The 21048-nt window shown below is 46.2% G+C and overlaps 2 protein-coding genes across 2 annotated transcripts in view; one reads left to right on the forward strand and one right to left on the reverse strand.

The window, feature by feature from the left end:
- Positions 1-21048, forward strand: part of LOC138569366 (oxaloacetate tautomerase FAHD1, mitochondrial-like) — a 375217-nt gene that overhangs the window by 337115 nt on the left and 17054 nt on the right. The gene's annotated exons all lie outside the window — the stretch shown is intronic.
- The window catches only part of MEIOB (meiosis specific with OB-fold), a 1713677-nt gene continuing 1695720 nt past the window's right edge, over positions 3092-21048 (reverse strand). Inside the window, exon 14 of the mRNA XM_069647289.1 lies at positions 3092-4689. Coding sequence (XP_069503390.1) covers positions 4579-4689 — 111 coding nt within the window. The 3' untranslated portion in view covers positions 3092-4578. The remainder of the gene's footprint in view (positions 4690-21048) is intronic.

The following is a 21048-nucleotide window of genomic DNA, read 5'->3' on the forward strand; positions in this document are numbered from 1 at the left end:
GGGTGTGGCCAGTATCTTCGACCCCCGACTCCCATATGGTGTCGAGAAGAGGAATGGTGGTGACCGTTCTTCTGCGTTTGTCACTGTGCTCGTAAAGCACCGACTTCTTCTCTTCCGAAGAAACTTGCATCTTGAACAAGTCTGCAGCTTTACCAATTATAGTATGAAAGGATACCAAATCTTCTGGGGGTGACGAATCACCCGGTGAGTCTTTCTTCCTGGGTTTCTCAATGATATAATCATCCCATTCATCAGGTTCCTGCGTAATCTCTCCTTCCTCAGGATCCGAAAAATCCCTGAATGGGTCCTCTTGCCAATCAGATACTGACACAGATGAAGGTACCGTAGTTGGATCTCGAACTGGCGATCAAGGTCTATGAGGTGATGCTGGAGAGGGTACTCTTGTCGGTGAAGCACTGAGTGTTCTGCTCCTGGATCTACGTGGAGGCTCAGGTGATCGTGCTCTTTTCTGTGGTCTACTCCTGGAAGCGGAGTGTCTGGGCGTGCTATGCCGAGGTGAAGTATCCCTCAGGGGGTTCTTGGCTCCTTAGGTACAGAAGACCTATTATTTAGCTCTTGGCGCCTGTTAAACTCCTCGATGATTCTTTGCATCGATGCTATGAGCCCCGGGTCATAAGGATCAGCCATTTCCTCTGAATCCGGTTGCCAAGAAGGGCTGTTTTCCTTAGGAATGTGGAAAGGTTGCTCACCAAGCATTTCCGTGTCCGAGTACTCCTCCTGAAGAATGACGTCCAGGAGTTCTGTCATCTCTTTTAAAGGGGACAGTTGTGCTCCAACTGGCTCAGGTGTATCTGGAATTGGAGACGTTGGTCCCAAAGACTTGTGAAGACTACTCACATTGGATGGTTTATCCGTGACATCAGCGAATGGTGTTGTGGGTTCTACTTCCTCAGAAGACACCGAATTTTGTCGGAATCTTCAACGGTACTTTCGCCGGCGGTGGTTTCGCTGATGATGGCTTTGCCAATGGCGGTTTCGTCGACGGTGGTTCCGTGGACGAAGACTTTGAAGATGGTTGACCCGTCAATGAGGACTTCGTGGACGAGAGTTTCGACGACGAGTGATGTGCTTCCTTCGACAACGACTGGTTTGTGGACGATGACTTGGATGATGAGGATTTTGTCGTGGACGATGAGGTTTGGAGTGTTGTTGTCGTTGACGGTGCTTGGTCGACGGTGCGTCCCTGACCTTGCTGCCGCTCGTGGACGGCTTCTCCGTGGACGACTGTGCGCCCCCCAGTTTTTTAAAATGCCTCTTACCTTTGGAGGTGGTTTTTTCTTCAGGATGATGTGTTTTGTGGTGTCCTGGGTCCAAGGAAGGCATAGAAGAAGTGGGTTCCAACTTTCTTTTAACCTGATGAGAGGGAGAGGAAGAGGCCCTTCTCTTAGAAGTTTGTCTCTCAGATGGCTTAGTAGACGATACAGGAGCTGTCTTGGCAGACTCCTCCTCAGAGGGCAGATCCTTGGCTTCTAAGTGTAACAGAAGTCTCCTGTGTCTGTCCTGCAGGGTTTTGGTGGAGAAAGTCCTGCAAATGTCACATTTGTTGATGTCATGTGGATATAAGCAGTAAATACAGTGGTCATGTGGATCCTTCATGTAGACCACTTTCTTCCTGCACCTCGTGCAGTCCCTGAACAGGGAAGGCTTCTTGGCAGGCTGAAGCGTTTCTCAGAGTCCAAAGACTCAGAATAGCAAGCCCATGAGAAGGGGAAAACAGTAGAATATATTAGAAAAATATATACTACACACAAAAGGTGAAAAGAATTTCGAAAGCTCAGAGAGCTGGAGGATTCCTTCTGTCTAATAGACTGCGGTGAAAAATCTGAAGATGGCTGCCTGGGGCGGAGGTTAAGCCCTGACAACTCATTGGTTGGGGCCATAAAGGACCAAAGTGAGGTAGAGGGACTACACAATGGAGTGGCTCATAAACCACAATGGAGTATCTACATGCATCCTCTAGGGGAGAAGGGATGTATATTAAAAAATTTTAATAATTAATTTTTATCACGGAAGATTCCCAGTCTGACGACGGGGAATATTCAATGCTGGAGAAATAATGTTATTGATGCTTAGTAATGGACTTGGGGGAAACAATACAATAATGTTCTCGTTGGTAAAATCAATTCATCTGTGATACACACTTACCTGGTTTTAAAAATCTGAGGCTTCCACGAAATCATTTCTAATCGTTTTGTAATTATTTTAGACTTCCAACACTTCAGTTGTTACTTTTTATCGTATTATACAAGAATTTTCGTTTTAACGTTTTAGTGCGTAGACTAAGCCATCTCAGTTATTAAGTTATATGTCACAGCGCCACCTCGTTGCCATCTACGGAAATTCACCACAAGGTGAGATCCACAGATCAATGCACTATAGTTACGCAACAATCACGTGAAAAGCTATGTTTTCAGTGAAACAGAGTGGCCATCTCAGTAAGTGAACGACCATATTCTGTTAAAAGTGCTTTCTAAGTATTGATTGCAATTTTAAGTAGTACGTTCTGAAATGGCAAGGTTTTGTGATATGAAGCAGCACATTAATGCCAACCCCTCTTCTGTCAGAAGTGCAATCCTCGTATTGTGAAGTTGGAAAGTCTCTGAATCATCTGGCCAACCCTTTCTGTGGTGCAGGGGTATTTGTCTTAGCAATGAACTCCAAAAGCATGTTGTAATGAGAATTTAATCACCTCACATTCAAGTCTATTCCAGTACTTTCAGATCTGGTAGGTTTGCTTCATATTTGGAAACTGAATTACATGTCTGTAGTGTTGAACCACTGCAACTTATTTCTGTATTCCTTATCTTCAAGAAGATGATACCTTCTTGTTGATTCTACTTAACTATGTACCGAACTATTGTGTATGATCTCGGTCTCCCATTTCCAACCCTAACCATTCTAAGCTTTCAGATATGTTGAAACTTGCAGAAATGATGTCCCAAAAGTCTTATTTACGTAATGGCATGGCTCAGAAATTGGGTTGCGCACATAAGGGAGTGTTCTGGCAGTGGCAAGGGTTCCTTTTCTGCAAATTAACAAATTTGATCATTGAGGGGGAACGTCTCTTCTATTTGCATCTTTAAAATGTATATGCTGGAATCTGGAGTGAGAATAGTTGTGCATATTGTCATGTTAAAGGTCTAGTCAATCCTGATCATTTCATCAAAATATATCAAATTACATTTTTGGCTAAATAAAGACAAAAAGACAGCATTTCTAAGGTGCTTTATTGTCAAGTTATTATTATCATTGCATATTTTGCATCAACATCTTAATTTCAATGCTGTTTTGTATATGAAGAAAATATTCCTACACAATGTCAATTCAGAGTTTCTTTTTCTTTGTATGGTATGCATAGTCATAATATTTGAAGATGTTCCCAAAAATATATACTTTTTAGTGAAGAGCTACTAAATTGCACAACTCCTTGTGTTTGGTGACTTTACAAATCATTTCGATTAAATTAGTTAAAGAATACTTTTTAAACCATGTTTCCCCTAAAAAATGGTAATTGTTTTTCTTGCATGAAAACGGAAAAGCGGAGTAGAAAATGGTATGGAGCAATGTATGATTTAATCAAGCTCGCCATTTTTCCTACTGCACAATTACAGCCCATTTACCATTGCTAATTTTCTGAGTCGGTTACCTACACGGTGCTACAAAGCAAGTTTCTTTCTTTTGCAGTATTTCTTCCATTGTCTCAATGTTTTGGGCCTGTTGTTACCTAATGCAGCGCAGAAAATAAGGCATTTAGCATTTTAGATTTGTATTTGTGCAGTACATATTCCCCTTGTTGACAGTACGGTGATGTGCATTACAAGGTAGTGCACTGCTGGGTCGGAATTGTCAGCCCCAGTAAGCGCTCCAAAGAACTTACCAGCTATTTCAAATGCGCACCAACACAGTGGCCAGTGTTGGCTGGAGAACATTATAGTAACTTAAATGGTGAAACATAAAACCCTTGACCTAACATATGGCTTTACACGTCTTACTCAAATTGCCATATGAAGGAATGATAAGTGGAGAACTACTTGTGAGTAGTACTTAACATATGGAGCAATATTCGTTTTTCTTGTTCGAACCCTTTATGCAAGAAACCATACTAGGTCTCTCTTCAACGTTGGTCCAAACTTTGGGGAAATAATGTACCAATCTCTACCTATTGATGGTTATTCTACCCAGGAACAATCTTCAGGGAACACAGAACGTGCAGGTGGTATAAAAGCGAATTGCATCACTACTTAAAGGAAATGCATCAGTACATGTGTTCTGCCTTATACTTTCAACGGTGATCTTACCTTCCCTCTAAGGCCCTAATATTTTACATGGTAAAATAGAACAAACAGCATGCAGCAATTTTAAGATGCCTGTGTCAGGTAATCATTTCATGAACATGTGTAGTCCATTTACGGCTTAGATTGATGTAAAATGTGTGTCTTAGAATGAGTAGTGACAAAGGAGATATAACAACCAAAATAAAACTACAATTTATAATTTGAAGAAATGAAACAAAGACTCAAGAGTTGTTGAAACATCATTAAAATGCAGAGGTCATTTTTATACTTTTACATGTCCAGACACATTTTTACTAGCTTCCTCTGGATCTGCTATTTTGCATGAAAGCAAGTTAACTCTTATTCCGGTTCTAGAGCTGGGCGAAACAAACATCTGTGGAAACAGATAAAGAAATATGTGATTAAAACAAAAGAAAATACAGAATATGCATATACATCTCATACTTATTGAAGCTCATGTATGCTTTGGTACGAATCATGGTGATTGTGTGTAACGCTATATTTTAACGGTTATTTATTTATGGATTTGTACGGTGCGGACTAGGCCCGAGTTGGCATCGGAGTGCTATATTCAAGAATCGGTGGCAACATCTAAGCTGAGGAGTGGGATTCAAAGAAACTACTGCAAGGTTCCAATAAGACCACATAAGGGTCTTATTGGTCTTGAGAGTATAATGGAAGTATTATAGAAACACACAGATGAAAATAAATCTACTGCCTTGATCAAAACCAAATTGGTGTAGGATTGGTGACTAGGGTAAGGATAAGCCAAAGGAATACCATCAGGGGCCCCTGCCAATATCCTGTCTTTTTACTTGGCGGTGCAGTCTTCTCTGGGCAGCGTTTCTTTGGTGGTGTCTTGTAGAGGCGGTCAAGGAAACATGGTCCAGAGACATAACGCCATCCAAAAGATTGGATTCAAGTCATTAAGATGTAATGAAAACTATATCCCACATGGTATCTGAATGTGGCCAGACCCTAGATTGAATGGTGGTGTGCTGACTGTTTAACGGTATCCGATGAAGATGCATGGTTAATGAGGAATCCCTTTGGATAATATTAAATGATATCCATTGCAGCATTACAAATGGAGTCTGTTGCACAAAACATGAAAGGGCTCATTTTGGATGTCCCAGGTTACAAATGAAGGTGCAAAAGACAGGAGTAAAGGTGTTATGTTGATCTTAACGCCTTCATTCATGCTCAGGGGCTTTTTTGATGTTTTTGAAGGCGGAGTATAGAGGCAGAACAAAGTTACGTTTATGCCTCCCTTTTGTCCTCCGCTTTCAAGCATAACTTGGTTTTACGTCAACATGTCATTTTCATGCTAGCGTGAAACCAATGATTTAATACGTAATCCGCCTGCTTTTTACATCAGCAAAAAGCAATCAAATTATATAGGAAATTATTGTAAACGATGCCTGCCATGTGTAAATGGCAGTCAGTGTTTTCTTGTTTTGCACTGTGTAGTGCAAAAGTGAGATGTAAAGAGGCTTCTGCCATCGCTTTACACTTGTCTTTTGCACTCAGCAGTGCAAATGGCAAAAAAATTGCCTAGCGGGGACCTGTTTGCATGGGTAATTCATGCTTATTTTTTAAATGAGCACCTGAGTGTCTATGTCAAAGAGACCTCTCATTACGACCCCTGTGAACAATATTAAAGCACGTTTGAAAGAAGCAGTCTTCTTGCACCTACGACATCTCCAAATACTGTGTTAAAAACACAACAAAAAACCTTTCTAGTCAAATGTCACACCTATTTGTGACGTTCCAGCCATCTATTGTCTAAAGGTTTCAGCTACACCGGTTAATATGACGGGAGTGTCTTTGTGATTACATGTGCAGGCACGAACAGACCAGAGTCTGTCTTTGCTTCTGACTGCTTTACCTCGAAGGCAGCATTCAAAAACACCCCCAGTGAGGCAGAGCCGCGGTGGAGTGTCTTTGTGATTACACGTGCAGGCACAAACAGACTGAAGTCTGTCTTTCCTTCTGACTGCTTTACCTCGAAGGCAGCATTTAAAAACACCCCCAGCAAGTAAAACACCCCCAGCGAGGCGAAGCCGTGGCGGAGTGCGACGGGGTGTCTGTGTCTGGGTGGATGGCGCCTAAAGCCGTTGTAACTACTCCACCCGGGCTGATAAACCACGCGCTCGACACCTTTGTTGAGGGCTAACTGGATATATAACCTCTGAGGAACAGGGCCAGCTATGGGGTAGCCCAGGACGCCCCCACTGGAATTTTTGTGGCAGCCGGTTTGAGTAGGTGAGTCCGGCCCCACCCGGATCCTATTAACTGTTCTTTTTGCTGGGAATACACAGCTTGGTTGGAGACCGAGGGCGGAGGGGGCCTGTACTTGTTCGCCCCTTCCCACGCGCCCAGTGCCGCCGTCTTTTATGCCGGCTTAGGGTACAAGTGTACACTACCACTTTAATACTGTCTCTACTGTGCCAAGTGAGAAAGCCAGATGTAGCCAGGACTAAGCTTGGAGCCTGTCAATCACCGGAAGTCCACTGTAACCCGGCCTGGACCGAGTGGCTTACGTACTGGTAATTGATTCAAGTTGGCTGGCTATTCTAGCTACTTAACATTGTTAGGCATAGTTGGCTACTAAATAGTGGGAGTCAAGCCTTGTGTTTCCACTGCGGAACTCCATATTCTTTGGATATTAACTTGGATAATGAAAATGGCCCGGCGTCAAGGTCTCCGTAGCAATGTGTTAGTGAAAGGGAAGCGTGGACGTAGCCCTACATTAATAAAGAAAGCTCAGAAGGAGGCCCTGAGGAGAAAGGAGGGGAAAAGGGTTTGAGGGCCTTATTAGGGGAGCTCATTATGCCAACCTAAGATTGCTGGATTCTTCTCTGGTGTGGGGAATATTTCAATTCAGATGGTTGGTCAAACCTGCCCCCCCCCTACTCTAATGCCACTGAATAGGGATCCACCTCTTTCTGGAAGCATTGCTCCGGTAAGGAATCCACGGGGCTTGCCTCTGAATCCAGAGGGAGACACATGTGCCCTGCTCTCTTGTTCCCTGCAGTCGCTGGACAATAATGGGTCTCTGCTCAATCTATGCAGGACCCAGCAGGTAACACACAAGGTAGACTAGGGCTAAACAGAATAGGTAATATAACACATTTGTCAGCTAGCCCTACTTTAGTTGACCTTGTTGCAGAAACAGAGGAAGCTGGGGCCTCCATCTATGAGGCTGTTAGTGCTGTACAAGAGCCAAATAAGGGTGCTATATCGAAAAACAATGGTTTTGCTCCTATGTTAAATGAGCTAACCTCGAAACTGGGCGCCCTATTGGCACTTTACTCAGTCATTGCCTCAGACCAACGAGATGAAGCAAATATTGTCAGTTATACTGGCCACCAATGGGGACCTGTCGGATCCACAGCCAGTACTATGAAGGGGAGTCGACTAGGGTGTGCATATGAAGGAGGGGAGGAGTGAGAACGGTTGTGCTACCCCACAAGGGGCTGGGGGCAGGCCGGTAACGTTAATAACCGATTCCTCGGGCACAACAGATACATCTTGGAATTTGCAAGACTCTGTTAATATAGCGGCTGGGAATGAGGAGGACGCACTTGACGCCCTATGTGCAGAAATCTCTATGATGGAGAGATCACCCTCTCCACCGACTAAGATCCATGCCCTGTCCGCAGTCAGGGCTGAGTTGAGGGCTAAATCTATCAGGTTACCCACTTACCCTGTCCGTCTTGAAGGCGCCGGGCCTGTGGACGAGAATATAAGAGATAAAACAGCTAATAAAGGTCAAATAGTGACTGTATCACTGGCAGACAGGTCTAAACAATCAGTGATACTAAAGGGACATTGGACAGATGGACTGTCCCTAACAATAATCCACTATCATATCCTCTACAAGCGCATACTAAAGTAGTTTTAGCAAGGGTGGAGTTAATCGTGGCGGGTCTCCCTTTCTCCTGTGCACCTCCTCTTTTGCATTTCCGAATCTGACCAGCAGCCTGGATCCTGGTTTGTCGAGGAACCAACTCCGGAGTTCCCATTCATTTGTAAGAATTGTGGGGATGACAAACTCTGGATCAGTTGGGCGCTGGTAGGGTATGGTGGTCCAATGGTCGCTGTTGAGCGATTTGATCAATTATATGGTCCAGTCAGGTCATAGTCATTAATTTGTTTATTTTTGGTTAGTTAGCACCAAAGAAAGCATCATTGTAGAAATGAATGACAAGTTTTTGACATGGTAACTCGCTACACAGCCGACGCGCGTTTCAACCTAAGTCTTTTTCAAGGCTGTGATTTGGTGATTTTGTGATGTGCACCGTGAAGTGACATAGTGATACCCATTGTTATTTATAACCTATATATTCCATTCAATATGCATGCATTTAAAAAGTTTCAGTAATGAGGAATGGAAGCACATTGTGGCAACAGATTGGTAATTAGCAAAACCTGTGATCGTGAGTGGTGGTGACGGGGTGAATAACAGGGCAGAACATATAACAATTGATAGTTACATTTAGGCATGACGAGATGTATAGTTACGGTTAAAGTAAAATTGAGTCAGAGTAAGGGACAATGTACCAAGGGAGACAAAGGAAAAGGAGAGTCAATTAGTTGAGTCAAGGGCCAAAAGAATTTGGTATGACAGCCTAGTTGAAGAAATGTAGAAGAAGCAGAGTCTTACCCAATTGAGTTAAGGGGTGGACTTCAAAATGCTGTAAGATGGTCCTCCCAGATAAGGGCGCCAGGGGGGCTGGATAGCCGATCTGAAAAGTAGATAGAGTTCTCAGCAGGGATGGGACCCATGGACGAGTGGCCGATGTTAGATATCAAACGGGAGAGGTAAGGGTGCTAGGTTGTAGCAATTAGGCAGGAGGCCGGGGAGGGACGTATGATGGGAGGCTTACCGTAGGCCGGGTCCGGCGAGTTTGTGGCGTGCAAGCGTTCTCGGAAATCCGTGTGCTGTGGATCAGCCCTACTTACGGGAATTTATAAGAGCATGGCGCCGATTGGTTGGTTCATCGAGCGGTGTGATTGGTCTAAGAAGGCCGTCCCGCGGGTTGGGAACCTGTCATGGTTTACGTCACAGGGGTGAAATTAGAATATAGAGGAATTGCCCAGAACGAGCCTGATCAGGATTGGTACATGGAAGGAAGTTACAACAGTTGCGACCATAATGCATGTGTAGGCAGAAACTCTCACAGGTTTATGTACTACTGATTACAGGAAAACATGGAAATCATGGTCACTATTTAATCCAAAATAACGGCACAATATTTGCATATCAGCTTTGCTTCTTTCTGGCGTAGTTGTAGTTCTCTGTCTCCGCCCCTTATGTCCAGACAACATGAACTAAGCAGGAGCATTGGTTACAATTTCCTGGACGAGATCCAACGCTACAGGAAAGGAAACCGAGTCCCATAACAGCAGCAACAACAACAACGAAATAACAGACAAGTCCATTTTTTAGACCCTACCCGGGGAAATATCCCACCAAGATTAGAGCCAAGAGAGGCAAGAGAGCAGGGACCAAGAAACGCCCAAGAAGAACAAGAAAGTGCTATCAGATTAATAAGATCCCAAACACAGCTACAGCAACGAACGCTAAGATAACATACTTAGTGACAAATCTCTCCAAGCACATCCTCTCAGAGCATGACTCAGAAATCCTGAACAAAGGTCTCTCTTTCGCGCCAGCAAAGCAAACCAACTATGTGAATGCCCAGATCGACCTATTCAAATACATCAGGAAACTCAAACTCAAGAAATTCTTCTCAAAACAAGTCAAGTGGAAACAATCCAAACCTGTACCAGTACCACTGAGCACCTTAGATATGGAACATCTTGAATGTACCCATCTCCTGACAACCCTGGACTATTCACCCAACAAGGAAACACAGACCATGCACCAGACCATGCAAGAACTGAATATTGAAGAAAGCAACTTGAAAATACCAGAAATGAAACCAAAATCCAAATTCACTCCCAACCTACAAGGGGAAAATGCAATAGACATTTTCAGCCTGGTGGTCACAAGAGACCTCCAAGCGTTACAGGACCGCATGAGAATGAACCATTCAAGAGGAGAAGATAACATTACCAGTCAAGAACGACTCGCACTCAAGAGATTACAAGACAACCACCAAATCATAATCAAGGAAGCTGACGAGGGGGGCAACATGGTCATAATGGACAGATCGGACTATGTAAAAATGGCCCTCATCCATTTAACTACACCTGGTTGCTATGACACCATATGTAAGAACCCAACGAATGAAATCCTAACGGAAGTCAGCAGCCTGCTGACTTATATATATATTTCTGAGGCTTGTGGAATCTGCTTAGATCACATGCTGTGCATAGGCCGACATCTAGTGGAAGCTGCGGAGTATTACAGTTTGTTTTTCGAAAGTCGAAAATGGGCGTCGACACAGGCGTGCCAGTAATACTATCCCTAGTGTGACGTCCACTGTACCCAAGATCCCTCACGCGTGTAGGATCCTCAGATTGTTTTTTTCCGCCATACTGGTCGGAAGCATCTTGCGGAGTTCCCTGGCCTTAGCCATACTTTTGCTGTTATTATAATTTTAATTCTTATTCATTCCCTTCCCCACCCCAACGTCGACCCTCAACCTCGACGACGGCTGGAGAAGTCATCGACCGTCGACTGCTGCACGACGGATCTGGGCCTCGGTAGGCCGCTGGCCTCGGCCCGGGCCTAGTAGGCCGCTGGCCTCGGCCCTTACAAGTAGGGAGAGTGGGGGGTGGTACATACTCTTCACTCTTGATATATAGTTACATTTATATATATTCCTACACTTAGCAGCCCGCTGCCTTAAGGTGCGTATGGAGGGTACCCCTTTTCAATTCTGCCCCAAGTGCAATCGCAAATACCCTTGGGTCGACAGGCACGCCACGTGCAATCTCTGCTTGCCGAGGGATCACCCCGAAGCGAACTGCAGAGCGTGTAGTAGGTTTAAACCTAAGACACTTAAGGACCGTTCGACAAAGCGTTGGGCCCACCACGCCAGGCAGGAGGCCATGGCAGCGGAGGGCGCCTTCAGCGATGGCAGCGACGCCGTACTTTCGGACGGCGAGGGCATTACGGCGTCGAAAGACAGCCGACGAGCGCAGGTCCCCGACCTCGGAAGGTCGTCCGGCAAGGCGGCTATGGGGAAGACCCCCGGCGACGCAAGCGCTACACACCTAACACACACTAAACACACTAAGACCAACCGGACCTCGACGACGTCGACTTCCCGGAAAGAGGCACAAAAAGAACGGTCCGACTCGGTGTCCTCTGGGCGCTCTCGATCGAGATCGCCTCACGACGCAAGGCAATCATCCACTCTTGCCAAGAGTGCCTCGCTACACACACTAACGGAAGTTCGATCGTCGGGAGACGAAGACGACTTCCACCCCCAGGCCGCGCTCCAAGATACCGAGACCGCGGTTAACACCAGTGAGGCCCCACGCCCGAAGCACACAGATACCTTTCCAGACCCTCGACGCCAGGCGTCGAAAGTCTCTGGGGCCCCCAAGGGACAGGGAAAACATTTTTCCACGCACGGAGAAGGGGGGAAACAGCGGAAAGCACAGCCTTACACCCCTGTAAAGCCTAAGCAGACAAGCAAACACAAGTCTACCCTTGAAAATAAATCACCTGCTAAAGTAATACCCTGTTCCAGGGAATGGTCCAGTGAAGACATAGACAGGGTTATGTCTAGGATGTCTTCCTTGGCTGATTTTTATGATAAGAACCCAAAACACTTTCTTTCATATAACCCTCAAGGGGCCACACCCTCAGGCTCCTCCGATCCTATCCCGCTAAGTAAAAAGCCCCGGGTCGAAAGACCTGAACCCTTCGAGGTTCAGCCTTACTCCACTCCATATTCTACTCCACTCCCCAGTTATCAGGGACAAGTTTTCCCTGAAGAGGACCAGGAGTTTGCAATTATGGAAGAACAAACCGGGACAGATTACTATGCAGAGGATGAGGACCTGGAGGAGGGAGAAGATGAGCAGGAAATTTACAGAGTAGATTCCCCAGTACAAAGCGAAGCCCCAGTTACTGACTCTCCAGTTGATAACCAGCCCCTCCTTAACGAGGTTCTCGCTCGAGCAGCGGAACACTTCCACATAGACACCCACGGTGTACAGGAGGAAAGGGACTTCGCGGAGGAGTTTGTAGGAGAGAGAAGACCGGTCGCTCAGACCATCCCTATCCTCAAATCCATCCAACGAAAAATAGATCCTTCCCTGGTGAATCCTAACCTCACCAGAGCTGTCAACCCCAGAATTGAAAAGATTTTCCGGGCAGCCCAGTCTGACCCTCTGTATATAAAGGGACATCTTAAACCAGATTCCCTAGTGGTGACCAACACTAGAAAGAGGGCTGGCACGCCCTTATCTTCATCAGAAGCTCCTCCCGACAAGGAGAGCAAAAAACTTTACGGGTTTGGCAGAAAGGTAGCCTCAACGTCCGCCTACCAAGCAAGGATTGCGAATTCCACCACCCTGTTGGCTAGTTACAATTGCCATCAATGGGAAGAAGTCGCGGCGCTCATTGCCTCTGCTCCAGAACCGTTAAAGGGCCAGCTGGCTCGGATCTCGGCAGAGGGGAGAGCCGTGTCTGGTTGCATTTTAAAAGCAACTTTCGACGCCGCTGACAACGCAGGGAGATTGATAGCAGAAGGTACTGTTATCAAGAGACATGCGTGGTTACGGCAGTCGGGATTCAAGACAGAAACCCAGGCTTCTTTAATAGACAAGCCAGTGGAACCCGACCTATTGTTTGGGAAAGCGGTCGAAGACGCACTTAAAAATGCCAAAGATGAATATGAGACTCTCAAATCCCTTGGCCAGCTTACCAACAAACCCCCTAACCAGAGGGGGAACAATAATTTTCGTCGCCCACGCGGCCAAAATTCACAAAGAGGCAACTATGCCCAGGGACAAGGTACACAATGGAATAACAACCAGCAGTCTACCCAGAGTTACGGCAGGGGTAACAAGAGAGGTCGTGGAAGAGGCAGAGGCAGCCCCAACAAGGGCGGTGGCACGCCTCCACCAAAACAGTGACGCTCAGTTCAGGGTCCCTTGCCACGCAACCCCAGTAGGGGGACGCATTTCCACCTTCACCCAGGCTTGGGAAGGGATCACCTCAGACAGATGGGTGCTGTCAACAGTATCCGCAGGATATTGTATAGAACTACTGCAGCGTCCCCGGAATCATCCTCCACGACAAAGAGTGCACTCCCTAGAGCATCAAAGGATCCTTCTCGAGGAGATCGCCATTCTGCTAGAAAAGGACGCGATAGAACTCGTCCCAGGACACCAGGTAAACAAGGGTATCTATTCAACTTACTTCCTTGTGCCAAAGAAAGATTTGACAATGCGCCCAGTATTGGACTTACGGCCTGCCAACAAATATGTCAAGCCCCAAAAATTCCGTATGACCACGCTACAAGAGGTAATCCCCCTCCTAAAAAAGGGGGATTACATGGCAACCTTGGATATGAAAGATGCTTATTTTCATATTTCCATGCTCCCAGCGCACAAAAAGTACTTGCGCTTCAAGGTGGACAGTCGCCACTACCAATTCAAGGTACTGCCCTTCGGGATAGCTTCAGCACCAAGGGTATTCACCAAGGTACTGGCGGTGGCGGCTGCACACCTACGCAGGGAAGCAATCCCGGTGTACCCTTATCTGGACGACTGGCTCATAACGGGGGAAACCCCAGGAATTTGCAGGTCAAACATTCAGAGGACTATCTACCTCCTCCACGAATTAGGCTTCTCCATCAACGAGAAAAAGTCAAGTCTGGTGCCAAGCACCTCAAAACAGTTTCTAGGAGCTATCCTAGATACTCAGAAAGGATTGACCTTCCCTTCGGAAGAGAGAATTCGGAATATACTTCTGCAAATTCCGCATTATCAGTCAGGTCAACAGATAACAGTACGCAAAGCTATGCGGTTACTGGGCATGATGGCGTCATGCATTTACCTGGTCCCCCACGCGCGTCTGCGCATGCGTCCCATGCAGGAATGGTTGGCGAAACAGTGGTCTCAGGCAAGTGGTCATTGGGACGATCTAGTGGTCGTTTCGCCAACACTCGTACAGAGCCTACACTGGTGGACAAGAGAGAATCTCGCAAAGGGGAAACCCTTTTACGATCCCGAAGTACAAGCCGTGGTGACTACAGATGCATGCCTGACTGGGTGGGGAGCTCACCATCTCCACCACACAGCTCAGGGTCTCTGGTCTCACTCAGTAGCCAAGAACCACATCAATCTGCTAGAGCTTCTGGCAGTATTCCGAGCGCTAAGGGCGTTCGAGCCCCATCTACTGAACTTGTCGGTGCAGATCAGGACGGACAGCACGACAGCCATGTTCTATCTGAACAAGCAAGGGGGGACTCGTTCGCCAAATCTGTCCAAGCTTGCCCAGAAAATATGGATATGGGCACTCAGACGGAACATCTTCCTGTCATCGCAACATGTTCCAGGGGAGCTCAATTCCCTAGCGGATGCTCTAAGCAGAGACTCCCTCCCAGAAGAACACGAATGGGTCCTTCACAGAGACGTAGTAAGAAATCTCTTCTCTCAGTGGGGTTTCCCCACTATAGACCTATTCGCCACAAGCGAAAACAAACAATGCCCAGGATTTGCATCCAGGTTCCCCCAGCCGGACTCCCAAGGGAATGCCCTGTGGATGAACTGGTCAGGGATGTTTGCGTACGCTTTTCCACCAACTCCTCTCATCAGGAAGGTGGTGTACAAGATGAACAAGGAATCTATGACGCTCATCCTAGTTGCTCCCATGTGGGCGAGACAACCATGGTTTCCACACCTACGCAGGATGGCGGTGTGCGAACCCATCAGACTCCCAGCCTGGTACAACCTACTGTCCCAGCAACAGGGTCAAACAGTGCATCAGGAACCCAACTCTATGAACCTAGCAGCATGGCTCCTGAAGTCATAGAGTTTGGACATCTCAAATTACCACAGAGGTGTATGGACATTCTAAAGGAGTCCAGGAAACCAAATACAAGGCACTGTTACTTTGATAAGTGGAAAAGATTCGTTATCTGGTGCCAGAATAAACAAATCAACCCGGTTGATTGCACTCCTTCCAACGTTGTGACATACATGCTCCACCTGCTGGATGCAGGGTTGGTTTTTAACTCGCTGAAAGTACACCTGGCAGCCCTCTCGGCTTACACCACATCCCATAACAAGGTCTCGTGGTGGAAAGTACCAGTGGTTAAAGCCTTCATGGAAGGAGTAAAGAGACTTCACCCTCCTATTTCGAACCCACCGCCAGGATGGGACCTCAACGTGGTGCTAGCTAAGCTCATGGGACCCCCATTCGAACCCATGCATAAAAGTAGTCTCAAACACCTGACTTATAAAACGGCCTTCTTAGTAGCCATTACCTCCATAAGAAGGGTCAGTGAAATTCAGGCTCTGTCAGTGCAGGATCCTTTCTTTACTATCCACAAGGACAAACTGGTTTTACGCACACACCCTAGGTTCTCACCTAAATTCATATCCAAGTTCCATGTAAACCAGTCCATCGAGCTTCCGGCTTTCTTCCAGAACCCGCAAAGCTCGGCTGAGGTGAAACTACACACCCTAGATGTGCGTAGGGCGGTCCTATACTATGTAAATAAAACCAGACCGCTAAGGAAAACAGATCAACTGTTTGTCTCCGTAGCTACAGGCAGAGAGGGGGATCGCGTCTCTAAGGGCGCTATCTCGAAGTGGATTATCAACTGTATACAGCTGTGTTACTCTCTTTCTGACAAGACTCTGCCTTTTACGCCAAGGGCCCACTCTACTAGAGGCATTGGTGCCACTCTGGCTTTCATTGCAAATGTTCCCCTCGACACCATTTGCAAAGCGGCTACTTGGAGCTCTATTCACACTTTTACTCAGCATTACTGCATTGACACTCATTCCAAGACAGATACACAAGTGGGACAAGCGGTTCTAAGACACCTGTTTGCTCATGACCCTTCTCACATCCCACCTCCTTCTTCTGGTACTGCTCGCTAATCTATGCACAGCATGTGATCTAAGCAGATTCCACAAGCCTCAGAAGGGATACATTACTCACCGTAATCGTATTTCTGATGCTTGTATCTGCTTAGATTCACATGCGACCCACCCTTCCTCCCCTCCGAGAGAAGGCGCATGATTGCTTGTAGTCTTACCTTTTCTGTCTATCTGCTTGGATTATCTGTACTCACGCTACTCCTCATGCTTCCTCATGTCAGAAAAAATACAATCTGAGGATCCTACACGCGTGAGGGATCTTGGGTACAGTGGACGTCACACTAGGGATAGTATTACTGGCACGCCTGTGTCGACGCCCATTTTCGACTTTCGAAAAACAAACTGTAATACTCCGCAGCTTCCACTAGATGTCGGCCTATGCACAGCATGTGAATCTAAGCAGATACAAGCATCAGAAATACGATTACGGTGAGTAATGTATCCCATATATATATATATAAATAACAATGGGTATCACTGTGTCACTTCACGGTGCACATCACCAAATCACAGCCTTGAAAAAGACTTAGGTTGAAACGCGCGTCGGCTGTGTAGCAAGTTACCATGTCAAAAACGTGTCATTCATTTCTACAATGATGTTTTCTTTGATGCTAACTAACCAAAAAAAACAAATGAATGACTATGACCTGACTGGACCACATAATTGATCAAATCACTCAACAGCGACCATTGGACCACCATACCCTACCAGCGCCCAACTGATCCAGAGTTTGTCATCCCCACAACGCATACTAAAGTAGGTTCAGGAAAAACCAACACGAGGAAAGCAGCTAGTCATGTCGTGGGGAGTAAAGATGGTACCTACCCCCTGCATAGGCGGCTTCGGGCTAATCCGTGTCCACCAACTTTTATTCCTATGTTACTTCTGTATTCAACTTCAGGGGGAGCATCCCCACCGGATAGTGGAAGGAACTGGTACAGGAGGACAATGAATGACATCGAATACCGGGGGGTGCCTGTCCCAACTACATGCAGCCCCATTAGTCTGTCTACTGGAAATAGAGTATGGAGCCCAATGAGGCCTGGGAACTCCGTAAAACTGGAGGAGCTACAGCCCACAAACAGTAGCCCGTTTTTGAATAGATCAACCTTGCTCCGCCTCTGGGCAAATACAACATGGCTATCTTCGATTGTTTCTACCAACATGGCCCAACTGGAACTCCCCAAATGGGGGAGTCCAACTAACTGGGTCTTGATTCGGTTTATTTCAACTGCCACTGTGTCCCTTTTGTGTGCTAATGCAGGAAATGTGTGTGTCTCGGGCTGAAATTAACTATTTGTAATGAATTGTATACTGTCCCAAAGTGTCCTAATCCATCTGGGGAGGGTATTTATAGGACTGGGAAAGCTGGCTCCTGGGAGGGTAGGATGACAAATAACTTAGGTGGTACTGCCTGGTCTCATGTTCCTCCAGAGCCACCTCAGGTGGGTTATGAAGCTATATAATGGGCTATGCTCCTCCAGAATAGGACGCCACAGGAGGAGAGCCATTTAGGGCCATGATGACCCCTGAAGATTTCCAGTTGGAACACCAGGGGGTTCAACCACTTACTGGCTGATGAAGGGTCTAGTGTGAACTTAGTGGAATACGATATATTCTCCAGGAAACCTGGTTGGACTGTGCTTTGCTGGTTGACGATTACCAGGTGTTTCAAGTACTGGAAAATAAAGGGCCCATAGGCCGCCCTTTTGGAGGCCTCGCTATTGAGGTGAGCCATAATATTAGCTCTCATAGAGTTCAATTAGTGACCAGAGGAATAAACTTGCTGGCTGTTGAGGTGTGGGTTGACTGTGGTGGCAAGAAGTGGAAGATGCTTTTGATGAATGTATACAGATCCCCCGGGCTTAGACAATACGGAAACGATGCTCAAACAGGTTGAAGAGATACTTACTGAGTACAGTAGGGTTGATGGGGATCACCATGTAATTTTGGGTGGTGATCTTAATGCCAAATGTATAGATTAATTACTATGCGCTCCCTGTCAAAATGTTGCTGAGCAGAGTTTTATGCTGCAACAAAGGGGCAACAAAAAAGGTAAGAGATGGACCAAGTTTTTGTGATCCTGGGAATTGACAATGCTTAATGGCGCCAGACTAAGGGCGACATTCCTGGGAAATACATGTGGAAGGGGAATCGGTGTCACTCGACGCTAGATTATTACTTTGGGAATTATCGCTGTTTGATGGACGTTATGGACCTTAGGATAATCCACAATGAGTATTGCGACCATAACATTCTGGCTATTAACCTTAATATTGACTCCCCCTATGAGAGGTCTTCGGGAGGTGCAGGTTTGTCATTTTCCAAGAGAGTTAATTGTATTCATTGGGCACAACGACAAATCCACAAGGTGGGTGAGTACATTAGTGTACTTACGGATGGAGCAGTTGAAAGCCTGGCTATGCTTGGACCCAATGAAAGTGAGGCTTGGATGAAGGATTTAGCAATGAAGACCGGCACTTCTGCCAGGGCCACCACTATTGGGTGCACCAAACGCATACATAGGTTTGATAGAGCTATTAGAGACGCCAAGAGACAGATGCGGCGGAGCCTCAGGTGGGCCTGCCAATCCTCTTGGGAAGAGGGCCTGTAAAGTAAAGGCGATAAAAAGTAATTACTTGCGCTGGCTAAAAAGTTGGAAATGTTCAACTCTAAATACCCAATGGCAACACGTTTATGGTATTATGTAGAGGACAGCCTAAGAAAATATGGGAAGAACTGTCCAAAGCTAGAGCTGGTCCTAGAACCAAGGCCTTAAACCCTATACAGGAAGGTGGGTGGATGGAGTATATAGCGGAGAGAGGGGGTGGACAGCTGGCTTCCGGTCCCCCGGGTTTTCTGCTGAAGGGATGGGGCTTGAAAATGGGGAAAGATGACAGAGGAGGTAATCCGGAAGCTCAAAGGTTCAAGGGCACCCAGACCGAATGGGTTGGCCAATGTGGTCCTAAAGGAAAACCCTGGGAGGTGGGCACGAATACTAAAGATTCTGCTTGACAAAGTGTGCCACGCCCAAACTATCCCTACATCGTGGCAGCAGTCTGTACTTGTGCCGGTGCATAAGAAGGGACCGGCTCATCCTGGACAATTTCCGACTGCTGTCCCTCCTGGACGTTACCGGAAGATTTTTTCTACACTTCTTCTGAGGGCTCTACGGAGTTGGGTGGCAAGCACAAATCTACTCCACTTTACCCAAACAGGGTTTCAGCCTGGAAGTTGTACAATACATAACTTGAGGGTATTAAATGTTCTTATCTGGAGAGCTTCGGCTAAAGAGGGGGCAACCCTCTATGTTATCTTAGTAGATTTCCGGGCGGCATTCGATGGTGTCAACCGGGAGAAGCTTTGGGATAAAATGAAAAGATGGGGATGCCCGGACGGCCTTTTGAACACAATCAGGGGCTTGCACCAAAATACTGATGCTTGTGTCCGACTAGATGATCTGGGCACTATGTCTCAAAAGGTAAAAATATCTAGGGTGGGTGAAACAGGGATGCCCGTTGGCGCCTTTCCTGTATAACCTATATATGGCAGACCTTCCTCAAAGTTTTAAGGAGGAAACAGGATGCTACCCAAAGATTGCCAATTGCTCCATTCCGTGCATGTTATATGCGGACCATCTAGTCATGTTTAACCACACCTTCGCCAGTGCCCAGCCATGTTTGAGACCTTATTAAGGTTCGCTGGAGATAATGATTTAACCATCAATTTGGGGAAGACTAAGGTTATGACTATCTCCCCTAAAAGAATTCAGCACATGGGCCTTGACACCAGTTTAGGTAAGATCGACTATGTGGACTCTTACCCTTACTTGGGCCTGGAGATGGGTGCAAGGAGGTCCTATAAGGAAATTAAAAGAGACAGAGTATAAAGGCTAGATAAATTACTGCATTAATAAGTATCCTTTACGGCTAAAGCAGTTGGTTATACTCTGGATGAGCTCTACTCTCAGTGCTTCTGCCCAATGGTGGTATGAAAAACGTGTGTATAGGCACGTTATAAATGCCATATCATATCATATGGGTTGGAGGCACTTAGTATGGGCGATTATAAGTGGCTGGATGGCCTCGACGGTTACTTTTGGAAAAGGGTATTAAAATTGAGCAACTCAACGCCGATGGAGTACTTGCGATTAGAACTGGGGCTGGTTTCACTGAAAGGCCAGTTGAGGGTGAGACAGTGTCTTTTGCATATAAAAACAAATTCCCGCCCACGGTGTACACTATTGGCCATCTTAAAAGAGCCTGATGGTCACACTAATACTCGGATTTAGAATATGGTAACCAAATGGCAAAGATATGAGTGGATAGGTTGGCAACCCGACTTTAAACTGGGGACGAGGGCCCATCCTCTGATGCTATTGTATAAAACCAGACTGAGAAAGTAGGATTGGACCAACAATTATTTGCACCTGTCTACCCTTACCGGTTATAAGTATGCAGTGAATGTTATTCATACCTATATGCAAACACAAAAATATTTGAGACAATGTCTGTCCCATGTAATGCAGCTATTTCTTCTGAAATTACGAATACACAACTGCTGATTTTCCTCAGCACTAGGTGTTAGATGCCAGAAGGGGAACGGATATGCCGTATGTGCAGGGAACGTGGGGTTCTGGAAAACACCCTGCCATGTCCTTACACAATGTAAAAAGCTAAGTGATGT

Source organism: Ambystoma mexicanum, chromosome 2q (assembly GCF_040938575.1).
Source record: "Ambystoma mexicanum isolate Mex_15411 chromosome 2q, UKY_AmexF1_1, whole genome shotgun sequence".
Classification (NCBI taxonomy): Eukaryota; Metazoa; Chordata; class Amphibia; order Caudata; family Ambystomatidae; genus Ambystoma; species Ambystoma mexicanum.